This window comes from Sprattus sprattus (assembly GCF_963457725.1).
Source record: "Sprattus sprattus genome assembly, chromosome: 5".
Taxonomy (NCBI): domain Eukaryota; kingdom Metazoa; phylum Chordata; class Actinopteri; order Clupeiformes; family Clupeidae; genus Sprattus; species Sprattus sprattus.
Window position 1 is genome coordinate 9,069,958 of NC_137924.1, and position 12,694 is coordinate 9,082,651.

Genomic DNA, 12,694 nt, shown 5'->3' on the forward strand with positions numbered 1-12,694 from the left:
GGATGGGTAAAATGCAGAGATAGAATTCAGAGTGTGTGTGTGTGTGTGTCACTATCTCTGCCATAAACATAGTCACTAGTCACTAGGGCTCATTTCAATCAAGCAAGGGTATGTATGACTGGCAGAGCGTGGGGATACATTGGTCGTCTAGTTGGAGAGGATGTGTAAATTACTGGGGGAAAACATAGAAGGATGACCCATTTTTTTCTTGACCACCTGGACTGTACGGAAGGAGAATATATGAGGAGGAAGCAGATATAAAAAGTTTTGCCATGACCCACTTCTGTGTGACCTGATTTTTGTCTTTCCAGTGCTGGATAGAGAGATGGCAAGCATGTATGCCCAACTAGACAAAAATGAGTGCACATTCATTGTACTGTTTCCTGTACATGCCCATACCACTTTGCCCCTACATACTCTCGGCCCATATACTCTTGGGCCAGACATACTCTCTGACATACTCTTGCTGTTTAGAATTGTTTGGAGGTTTGTGGGATTGCAGGTCATGTTCTATGTGTCAAATGTGTTGTCTTATTTTTTGATTTCATGATGTATTCAGTTCTGTGAACACAGGACTGATTAGAGGCTGTTTGACATCAACATAATTGTGTCCCCCAATGCTATGCTTCTCTCCACAGCACATGATGGTCATGGAGGATATGCTGAAGGACTTCTTGCTAGGAGAACATCTGCTGTTGGTGGGGAACCAGGTGAGTGGATAGCGCCAGGCGTGCATGTCCAGGGCACATGGCTACAGCAGTTGCTGTCAAATTGTACTTGCTTCAGAAGTTTCAGGCAGTAGACTCTTAAAGTAACCTAAATGTCTGAGTTGAATTGAATGAGTTGGCTGGCTGTGATGTGCAGCTTTGCACAGACTGAGTAAATGTACATTTACATTTAGTCCTTTAGCAGACGCTTTTGTCCAAAGCAACGTACAAGGGAGAGAACAGTCAAGCTACGAACAATAGAAACCTGGTGTAACAATAAATAGTACTTTACATAAGAAATAGAATAAATAGAATAACGAAATAGAAAAGAAAAAGAAGTGCAATGAGTAGAGGCCCATCTGAAGGTGTTGTATAATTGTGTGATTGAATTTAAAAGGCCTACACTGGACCCAGGGAACATCTTATATAGTGTGTGTGTGTGTGCGTGTGTGCACATATTTATTTGTATGTAAAAGGAAGGGAGACCATATTTCTGTGTGTGTGTGTGTGTGTGTGTGTGTGTGTGTGTGTGTGTGGTGTGTGGTGTGTGTGTGTGTTTGGCATCCTGAAGTATACAGCTTGAATCCTGTATAAACAACTTCCCTGCACAGCGCTCCCTGACAGTAATCCACACAGGTTGTGTGAAGTAGTACAGCCAGCTCTGATCAGAGCACTGGGATCATAGGTGTTTGATACACAAATGGATTTATCCCAGGCTGATCATAACACTAAGGTGACCATTTAACACCAGAAGAGGCAGGTTTTTTGAAACAAACTCAACAGACAGCTGGACTGATTTGCCACATTTAAACTTTTGCATTCATGCTCACATACAGTTCAGCTGGAAGGATGCATAGAGTCAGTCTGTGGAAGTTAATGAGGTGCTGATTTCAGACCCAAACATAACTTTGGCGGGGAATAGTACTACCAACAGCGAAGCCTTCGAAACTGCGGATAACTCGTACATGTACACATGTAGAGATATCACTGCTGAGGATAGAATATGCATGTGGTTACTAATGCTGGGATATCGCTACTGAGGATAGAATATGCATTTGATCCCGTCATACAAACAACATCTGTGCCTTTTTAAGTAATTAGTTTTAATATATCTTTTTTTAATATATATTTGTTTTATAGGGTGTGGGGAAGAATAAGGTTGTTGACCGCTTTCTACATCTGATGAATCGGCCACGAGAATACCTGCAACTTCATAGGTAAGAAAGGACCCCAGTACACCAATTCAATTGACCACTTGTTTTTATTTTGACATCATCCATGATCAGTTTTAATGACCAAATCCTGGAAATGATGTTCCATAAAATAAAAAAGGAGACTTGATTTTATTTTATTTTATTTTTAAGTGGTTAGAATGATGTGATGCAGAAGGTGCACATATCAACATGATACAAAATGAAATCTTCTGAGTTTAAATTGATGTAATATATTTATACAGATTGATAAAGAAGGACCCTTGCCTCCCTCTTTCCAAGGATAATGTGAATTATTTTTGTCTGTGGAGAAATTAGGACACCTGTCTCCGGGACAAGAGGCTGCCTGTACCTTGGGAGGAGACTCTATTTATAGAGGACAATGACACAAAAAACCTTTTGGATTCAGACTCCTATTGGGTTTTTACTCTTCAGCTTAAATCAGCAGTAAGGAGTTTGGGTGTTCAACAAATTAGCTTACTTACATAACAGGCCTGTGTAAACCTCACACACTCCCACAATAGCACCCCAGGCACTCTGCTAGGATGCAAACTCTTGGTGATAAAGTTACCAGTGTATAGTTGTTGATATAGTTACCAGTGTATAGTTGGCGATAAAGTTACCAGTGTATAGTTGGTGATATAGATACAAGTGTATAGTTGGTGATATAGTTACCAAGATTTTGTCCTGTGTGGTGGTCTGACCTGACCCACCTGATGCCAAAACTTATCTCAAAAAGTGGTAAATTGCATGGTATTGCTTTAATGATTTATAAGCAATCATGAAATTAAGGATATTATGTGTATCTATGAATGCAAAGAAAATATAATAATAGCTTTCTGAGACTGACACTATCGGTGCTTTATTTAAGATGATATACAGAGAGGTAATTGATTCCTGAAGCAATTGCAATTGTTAAGTGTTGTAAATATAATTTCATAAAGGTATTCTTAGAACTCCAACTTCTACACCCTAGTTGTAGTATTGTATGTTATCCTCTTTTAAACTAATGTGCTGATGAGGTCCCCTGTAGCACTTCAAAAGTAGGCCCAGACCAGTGAAAGTTGTTTGAAAGTCACATGGTCCCATGGCCTGGTTAGCTGCTATGTGGCACAGATGGAAGTCTGAAGAATCCTCCATGGGATTCTCCCCACCAGAAAGGAAGTGAAAAACACTGTAGATCAAAAATAAAGATGAATTGGGTCACATCATAAAATTAGGTTCTGGCGAGGCCTGAGTGGAATTGCCAGTGAGATGCACTTGAAACCCTTCTGAGAATTAGACAGAAGCATTTTTAGACATACTTTGGCACGCTGTTCTTAATTGTCTTTTTTTTTCATAGAGACACGACCGTGCAGACGTTAACACTGCAGCCCTCAGTACGAGATGGGATCATTGTCTATGAAGACTCACCTTTGGTCAGTATCATGAGTGTTATATTGCTCTCTAACACCACACACATGTACACACAAGTGCACACACACACATCATGAGCAGACCAGAGCAGAGCAGAAATAGGGCACATATCCTTAAATATCTTCAGCTCACAGGTGTGTGGCATGGCATTGCAATAGAACATAGGGCCCCAGGTGCTTTTGATTTTTATGGTCTTCGGAGAGAAAGAAATAGGAATGGTCATGAATGAAACTTTGAGGTAGCCTGTGTCAGGTGCTCCTCTGCAGTGAATGTCAGCAGCATTTAGGATTTCCATTTCAGTGCCTTCATGGCAGGTTTTTTATATTGGATTCATTTAGTAGATTTGTTGTGATTTCTTGAGAGAAATTAATTCTCATTTAAATAAAATATCAGTTTTTCCTCTCAGACTTTAAAGCCCTAACCACGACCCAAGTCACCCACCTCATGCTTGTGTAATGCCCTTTATTTGTTAACGCTTTCAACCTCTGTAACACGTGGCAATAAAGATACCAAATTTAGCCGTTGACAAACTTGACCACAGAGTTTATTTTGGCACTGGAATAGATGGACCACGATACACCATGATAGAGTTTTATTGTCTTGATAGACTAAAATGAGTAAAACATCAGCAACAGAAGATGAAAGAGCAAAAGTATTGGCTTGATTTGAAATCATATGTTGTGGTGTTTAGACAGCCTAAAAACATGAGATATTCTTAGCTTGTTTCTCATTTCTTCCTTGTGTTTGGGTGTGAAGGTAAAAGCAGTGAAAATGGGACATATCTTGGTCATTGATGAAGCAGACAAAGCACCCACCAATGTGACGTGCATCCTGAAGACCCTGGTAGAGGATGGGGAGATGATCCTGGCAGATGGGAGGAGGATTGTGTCAGGTGCAGCTTCCATGAAGATGTTTCAAATTATAGTTTCTATGTTATTTTTCTTCTCAGATAATTCATGGAATAAACATGCATCAGAGCTGTATGAAATGTCATGAAATTTAAGTTATGTTAAAACGTTTTCTTTTTGTTCCATCTTGTAGAAGCGTCAGAAATGTCCAATGTCATTGTTATGCATCCAAACTTCAGGATGATTGTTTTGGCCAACCGGCCTGGTTTTCCATTTTTGGGGAATGACTTCTTTGGTTCACTTGGTAAGACTTGGCTGTCCGTATTAGCAAGAAGGAATTCTTTGTATAATACTTTGTGGTGAACGTTTTTATAATTCCGAAATGTTCCTTTTTAAGGTGATATCTTCAGTTGTCATTCTGTTGACAATCCCAAGCCAGAGGCAGAGCTAGCAATGCTAAGACGCTATGGGCCAGAGGTCCCTGAAGCCATTCTGCAGAAGCTAGTGGCTGCTTTTGGAGAGTTGCGAGCCATGGCAGACAAGGGCACCATCACGTACCCTTACTCAACCAGGGAAGTGGTCAATATTGTCAAACACCTTCAGGTACGTTCACGTTCACAATCTTTTTGATTGATTTATATAACTGGGTTTGTAAGTGTCTCAATGGCTTAGGGTCACTTATGTTTTTGTGGGTGTATTGGTGTTGACTGTGAGCGTTTCATGTTTGGGTGGACACCCAGCTGCCTGGGAGGGAGGTAAATGTGCTCTATCTGCAGGGAGGTTGGTAAGGGTGATGTGTCCTGAGCCTTCACGCAATGTGAAGCCATCTGTACAGTGGACTTTTACCCATATCTTCACCATATCTCTTCCCGCAAACAACTACTTAAGGGAAGGATGTTGAAAACTGTCCTGGTTCTTCGACTAAGAGATGCACATACCTAAATATTGTACTCAATTTAGGTTAATTTCCAGCTGTATTTTTCATTTTTCTTCAAGTTCATTTGCAGGCAAAGCTTTTAAAGTTTATGTCAATGCTATTATCATGTTTGTAAGATGATGGTGTGAAGATTGAGATCGAGATTCAAGAGAAAATTGACTCTAAATAAGATCTCTTGTGTTTCTTACTCTGTACTCTTTTTTCTCTTTTACAGAAATTTCCAGATGAGGGACTTGCCAATGTGGTACGAAACGTTTTTGACTTCGACTCCTACAACAAGGATGCTCGTGAAGTTCTGATTACAGCACTGCACAAGCATGGCATCCCTATTGGAGCAAAGATCAGCAGTGTGCACCTGGCTAAGGAGTAAGATTACCTGCGACTTTCTGTTATACTCATACCACAGGCCTTGCTCACATATAAGATCAGTTATATCAGTGAAGTAATTAATACAAAACAACATACTAGCTTTCAAAAAGACCTCTGAAACTTATAACATACAATTTTCAGCAGAGAATATCTTTATAAGGCACACAACAGAGAAAATAAATATCCATCTATGGTATTGATTCTTTTAGTTAAAACATGGCCCTGCAAAGATAGCATTACCAAAACTATGCGACTTCTGGTGACTAAGTCCTAATGGAAATTTACAACACATACACTGTAGAAAACATTTTGGGTGCACAGGGGATCTAACTGAAATAACACTCCTTTCAAGTGGATGTCCTGACATATGCAAGTAAATAAATTCCTATATTTTAAACATGTTTACTTTTATACCTCCATACTGTGCCAACATCTCAACATCTGCCAATATTTTTTATTTATTTTTTATTTTTATTTATCTACATTGATCAATGACCTACAGTATATTAGACTATGTTCTGCATGGTAACCTAGTGATGCACTCACCCAGTAGATCAGTTTCTGCTCAGATATTAATATTAGACTCAGTTACTATCATAATTAATTGCCATTGGACAAAGCTGTGCGTTTTTATAAATGCAAAGTAAATTGCCCATTATACCATGAAGCCAATTATTCCGATATTTTTTGATTTTAATCCTTCTTCTATTTTTTTTCATCCATAACACATAATGTTCACAATTTCCTCCTTTATTTGTAGCACTATTGAGTCTTTTCTTGTGTCACAATCCTAACTATGGCCAAAATCCTGTAATTAATGTAACACTTCTCGTTACCAAGCAAATGTATTCATGCAACTTTTAGCTATGTACAGTCACTGCAGGCTTTACCCTACCTACCTTAATAAAAGTTTGATCATTTAAAAGCTTAAGACTTTTTGTGTGTGGTTCCATCATTCCATTGATTTGCAATTAGTCACAAAATTCGATTTAATTGAACCGGTGTTAAATAATTTCATTGATGAATAAACTATTGTCATGAAATAATGAGGCAACTCCACTGGTAATCTAAGACCCCGTGGTCCAGTACTTCTGGACAAGTAAGCAGTGAGGGTGAAGAACCGCTCTGTTACCCTGCTTACACAAGGTTCAAATCACACCTGCTGATATTCAAGACATACACAGTGAGAACAGACATATAGCTGGCATATCTGTTCACACGTAGAAATTATAGTCCTGAGCAGTATAAATGGGTATGTTACTGTTTCTTAAAGAGGCAACTTTATCTCCAGCGTCTCCTCAGTTCAAAAGGCATGGTACAGTATGTCAATTAGATACATAAGCCCTAAAAGAGTAAGTCATCAGAAAGAAATGAGACATTTGGGTTGTGGTCATCATTTTGAGAAGCATACCAGTAAATTCAGCTGTGACCTAGATCTTATGGTAACTAATGGTGCCCCCTCTCCCATAGGTTGCCTCTTCCTGTGTGCCAGATGTCTGGATACTGGACCATAAATCAAAGTGGAAATGCCCGGCGCAAACTCTTGTGCCCCACTGAAACTCATAAAATAGACATCAAGGTATCAGCTCTTTAAAATATATTACAGTAAAAATTACTTTCACAGCACTGTTAAAGCGACAGTGGTACAGGAGGTAGATAGGTCATTTAGTAATCAGAAGGTTGCTAGTTCGATTCCCTGTCGAAGTGTCCTTGAGCAAGACACTGAACCCCTAATTGCTCCTGATGTGCAGTGTGCCATCAGTGTAAATTTAAAATGTGTATACATCCTTGTAAATCGCTTTGGATAAAAGCATCTGCTAAATTACTAAATGTAGATGTAAATACGGTCTTCATCAGTTTTGGTGTACCTTTTCTATGTCTTGAATCTCATAAAATAGACATCAAGGTATCAGCTCTTTATAGAATATATAAAGTATACAGTAAAAATGACTTCCACAGCATTGTAATAGCTTCAATATCAGTTTTGGTGCACCTTTTCTATGTCTTGAATCTCATAAAATAGACATCAAGGTATCAGCTCTTTATAGAATATATAAAGTATACAGTAAAAATGACTTCCACAGCATTGTAATAGCTTCAATATCAGTGTTGGTGCACCTTTTCTATGTATTGAATAACAGTAATCCATTTGCTTTGTGCCATAGGGCCCAGTTTTTCTGCGTGTCCAGCCTTATGACATAGAGAGACATGAGTCCAGAGCAGTGAGCTTCACTGAGGAGCACGCCCACTGGCAGATTCCTATGAATGAGGTCAACATCATCTGTGATGTCACCACTGCTAAGGGTATGTCTCCAGCAGAAGGAATCTGCAGCTCCACCTCTGTAGTTTGGATGTGACCTTGAATATCCAGTACACAACTCCTCTGTGTTCCCCATATCAGGCCATTTACCTAACTAGAACACGTTTGATATACCGTAAAGCGTCCAATACATTTGGAACCCATACATTTTCTTGAATTACTTATTTGCTTTAGTTAATATTGTTTGTGCTGCAGAGTTATAAAGACATAGGTCTAGAGCATCCCAAACCAGAGACTTAGGAAACACACTGGCTAAAGTTTTGCTTGCAAAAAGTTTTTCCAAATTCTGTTTCAGCTGTCAATGCTATGCCCTAATGTTAAAGTTAGCGTACTTCGTTCTCTACTTTGATGTAATAGGTAAAATAGACAAGGTCTGTAACCTTGCCAAACACAAGCCAAAAACCCTGTTATTGTAACCAAAAAATACATTTTCCAACACAGTAGCTTGCTGGGTTTGGATATTGGCAACACCCGTGAAATTACCAAATATTTTCCAGTTTCTCCTGAAATTCATGGCAGGATAATAATTTGACAATAGCCTCATCACTCTTAATTTTATTTTTGCAAAAGTGAAAGAAGCCTCTATGATGTAGCACCAAGCAACCTCTCATCAGACTCCCTCCTTTCATAAATCATATAGTTCATATTAATATTGCAGACATAAAATATCAATAATATCATTAATATTAAATATCAATAATATAAGAGTTTATTGTTTCAGATAACATCTTCGTGGCCACATGTAATCCAGTGTCCATCTATACCATGAAAGAAAAGGCAAACATGTTGCACTGCGTGGAGCTCTATGAACTCTTCCCAAGAACGCTCAGTGCTCGGCAGCCTTTGATCACCGTAGCACCTCTTGGTGAACCTCTCGAAGGCCAGGTGATCCTCCATGAAGAGCAGGTGAGGCTGATTTATAGTCCACTAGAACAAGGCACATACATACACATCGACACAAATCATATGTTTGTGTATTACCATAAGCATATTTATAGTATTCATATAAAGTGTGGCAAAGGTTAAGTAATCAATATATGACTTTATTATAAACAACAAATACTTAGGGAATACTGAACCAGCATTTATAACACAGCCTTTTACAGCAACATACTATTCCCTCTGTGTGCTACAGTAGGAGTCTTTCAAAGTCTGACATTTGAGACACACACAATTGCCTTCATGTGTATTTAACCTCTCCTCTGGATCCTAGAGTAACACAGTGCTGCACCTGGACATGGTGACCGGAGCTGCAAGGAGGCTGCTGTTCACTCAGGATGAAGAGGAGCCCACACACAAAACCTCTCAATGGTGGAGCAGCAAGAAGGGTCAGGCCCAACAGGTAGGCTACCGCCACTGGCCTCATCAGCTTTTTACTGCATGGATGCCATGAGTACTTACCTGTTTACCCCTGTGTATGTAAACACTCTTCCCAGCCCATAGTTGCCACAGTTACTTTGAAAAAGTAATCGGATTACTGATTACTGGTTATTCCTTTAAAAAGTAACTTAGTTACTTTGCAGATTGCTTGATTTTAAAAGTAACTAAGTTAGATTACATTACTCTACAAATTAGAGTAGCGCGTTACTAAGTAACGCGTTACCGGCATCTCTCTCAATGGTGGAGCAGCAAGAAGGGTCAGGTCCATCAGGTAGGCTTCAGCCACTGGCCTCATCAGCTTTTAACTGCATGGATGAAGTTTATGTCACGAATACTTACCTGTTCACCCCTGTGTATGTAAACACTCTTCCCAGCCTAACTTCAAAATGTGCCGCGAGTTTTCCCAAAAGAACTGGCTTCTTTTCTACAAAGAAGATGGGTGAGTCATTCTCTTTTTTTTCTGTCCTGATATCTGTTTTGGGCATTTTCTGCAATGGGCAGCAAAAACTATAAGATGCATGTGCACCAAATCTTGATTCCAAATTCATGAAGTACCTCACAGTACGTTGTCATCAACTTGTATTGTTAAAATCTGGTAACAATTGCTTACAACAACAATTGGTATTCCATTTGTTTTCCGACTTGTTACTTGGATGCGGTCAACTAAGTTGTTACGTCATTCTCAGCTCCTAGTTCTGACTCCTGAGGTAAATGGAACACACCATTAGTCAGACCTTCTTTCACGCAGTGTTTTTAATGGTAGTGTATATGTAAAAACATCCACCATCCTATTGTTTTGGTAGGAATCAGCTGGAAGTCCTGGATATATTGAAGGGACAGGTTCACACCATCTCACTTCCCATCAACCTGAAAGCTGTCTTCCTGGTGGCTGAGGACCGCTGGCTTCTGGTTGAGAACAAGACAGACAAGTGTGTTCTCTTTTCCCATACACTGAGGTTCCTCTAACCACTGTCCTCAATGTGAAGAGATGAACATGTTTTTGTAAGCCTATGCAAAGTAACAGAGGGGATTGATTTTTTTTAAAGAATTTGTATTTCAAGTCTGTTAATATGTTGTTGTTATAATTTGCACATTTCAGTGGAAAGTGTATCTTACTTTGGAATTTTTGACTCGCTCAATTTGTGTCATTCTTCTTACCAACTGACAGACATATTTGTTTCACTGTCTTTAGGAAGTTCTTGTTGACCAAGCCCATGCACATGGGTGCGGAGGACTCTGGTGTCTGCCAACTGCACAGCGTCACTGAGGAACCACATGGCATGGGCTTTGGGATGAGCTCAGGTAACAACTAACAAACTAAAATTGCTAGGGTAATTAAGGTGGTTGCTAGGGCATTGCTTGGGTACACTTGGTGGTTGCTATGGTAATTGAAGTGGGTGCTGTGCTGGTTGCTAGGTAGTCAGAGTGGTTGCTACGTTTATTCCTACATTGTCATTATAGTACTGGTTGCTATGTTGTTGCTAGGGTAATTGAGGTGGTTGCTAGGCTAGTCATGGTCCAAAACAAAAGAAAAAAATCCAAAGGTGTCTGTTTATTTGATCTATTTAAGTGATGATGAAACTATGTATTTGACTTTATAATACAGAATAATGTAACTGGGATGTGCATTAAGTTTGTGCAGGCTATTAACATATGTAGTTTATTTATACAGAATTAAGTTGCTTGCTCTCTCTTGCATGGAAACTGCTTTGCTCTCTCTAACTATTGTCTCCCTCTCCCCCTCTTTGTGGATCAGAGATAACTATCCCCCAGGAGATATCCAGTGCCCAGTTATCCCCTGAGAACCTGAGTGCTGTGTTAGATCAGAAGATTATCTCACCTAACCGCCTCTTCTGTGACAGCAGCTCCTACGCCAGAGTCATCGTGGGTTTCCCTGATCTTATGGTGAGTTGCTGAGACTGTTTCAGCTTTGGCTTCATTTGAGGTTATGGAGTTGAGGGAGGTTTGTTTGTCAGTGTCACAGCATGTTTACTGTTGTACAAGGTTGGCGGTGTTTTTTGTAAGCAATGCACAATTATATACAAATACAATTCAGATTGTTGTCTTTATTTTTAGTGTAAGTGCCCCTTGTGGATGACAAACTTATTATTGCTTTAATATGCTTTGATAATATTGTGTGGAAATAGAATCTCTCCGTATCTGAATTTTTCAGTACTATAAGTTCTGATGAGTTGTTGTGAGACAGACTAAATGTACATCTTGATTGAAAACAAGAATGAAATGTAAAGAAAGGCAGACAAAATATGAAGATAAGACCTTTTTATATGCGTGTTGGTTTATTGATTGTCTCTTGTTTTCAGTCACCTAATGAAGTGCACACATTTAAAAGAGAGACCCCCCTCACGGATGGTAGGGGTGCGGACGTGTTCTTCGGAGGGAGTCGTCACATAGGACCTCCTAAGAGGACGAACTGTGTGACTTTATTAACGACCAACCAGGTAGTGAGAGCTCTGCAGGCCTCACAAGTGCCCCTGGCTGACATCTACCCAAAAGGTAACCACATCATCATCTGACAGTTAAACATCATTGCAATTACATCATTGCAAAAAAGGCAAATATCTCTTGGGAAGTATACCTTCCTTTATTCATCATAGAAAATAAGCATGTACAAAACCATGTTGGGTCTCAGAGTTATTCTCACAATGCACTTGGACCTGTAGTCATTTTGTGCTTTACCCCATTTACCAACACCACTCGTGTTCCTAACCTCCACTGGTGCTAGCAGGCAGGGCACAAACCTCTTAAAAAAACCTGCTCTAAAGTCAAATTACAGCCTGAGAGAATGTGTCTTAGTGTAACATCTCCAGCACACAATGTACAGCTTGTGTCCCCACCTTTCCTTTGACTAACAATATTAGGTTTTAGAAGGAACACTTTATGTTGCGCATGTAATGAATGCAGCTAGTATCCATCGTCCAAAGTGTTCCACCCAGTCTTGCTTTTCTCTACATTATTCATTTAGTTCATCCATGGGCCTTGCTTTGCTTGAGAAGTCCCCAGCCATGTTTTCTTGCACCATGTCACCCTAGAGCACAGCTCCCTAATTTATAATTGTCTCTTTCATAACTTGTCCTCCACTATGATGGCAATTTAATAAATAGTTTCAGACACCCTTTGGTGGTAACAGTTTAAAGTGCAGTAACTTGCAGTAAGTTCATTTACACATTGTAGAAGCTATAAATCACTACACTTCATTTAACACCCCTGCCTTTCAGCTCTAGTAATTTGTCATCCATTTAGTTAACTATCAGTTATGAATAGACTTTTAACTGTTGATTGTGTTTGCTTCTCACAGATATCAGTCCACCTATGACAGCTGCATACTTGGAGGTGACTGACCTAAGCGTCAAAAAGGTCAAATACATCCCTGTTCCAAGGTAACACCAGTTAACTTATTACATTGAACTAATTCTTGAGCTATTACTATTAATTATAATGACCTTACGGGGTCTCAGACTTTTGGTATTTTTTAGTATAAAGACTTA

At 39.4% G+C, this 12,694-nt stretch overlaps 1 protein-coding gene across 1 annotated transcript in view; it reads left to right on the forward strand.

The window, feature by feature from the left end:
* Window positions 1–12,694, forward strand: part of vwa8 (von Willebrand factor A domain containing 8) — a 34,713-nt gene that overhangs the window by 13,045 nt on the left and 8,974 nt on the right. The window contains exons 20-36 of the mRNA XM_080839417.1: window positions 639–710; window positions 1,848–1,924; window positions 3,261–3,336; window positions 4,091–4,226; window positions 4,376–4,486; window positions 4,580–4,785; window positions 5,334–5,485; window positions 6,959–7,067; window positions 7,654–7,792; window positions 8,530–8,714; window positions 9,022–9,150; window positions 9,563–9,627; window positions 9,992–10,117; window positions 10,381–10,490; window positions 10,945–11,093; window positions 11,510–11,702; window positions 12,505–12,586. Coding sequence (XP_080695543.1) covers window positions 639–710; window positions 1,848–1,924; window positions 3,261–3,336; window positions 4,091–4,226; window positions 4,376–4,486; window positions 4,580–4,785; window positions 5,334–5,485; window positions 6,959–7,067; window positions 7,654–7,792; window positions 8,530–8,714; window positions 9,022–9,150; window positions 9,563–9,627; window positions 9,992–10,117; window positions 10,381–10,490; window positions 10,945–11,093; window positions 11,510–11,702; window positions 12,505–12,586 — 2,117 coding nt within the window. The remainder of the gene's footprint in view (window positions 1–638; window positions 711–1,847; window positions 1,925–3,260; window positions 3,337–4,090; window positions 4,227–4,375; window positions 4,487–4,579; window positions 4,786–5,333; window positions 5,486–6,958; window positions 7,068–7,653; window positions 7,793–8,529; window positions 8,715–9,021; window positions 9,151–9,562; window positions 9,628–9,991; window positions 10,118–10,380; window positions 10,491–10,944; window positions 11,094–11,509; window positions 11,703–12,504; window positions 12,587–12,694) is intronic.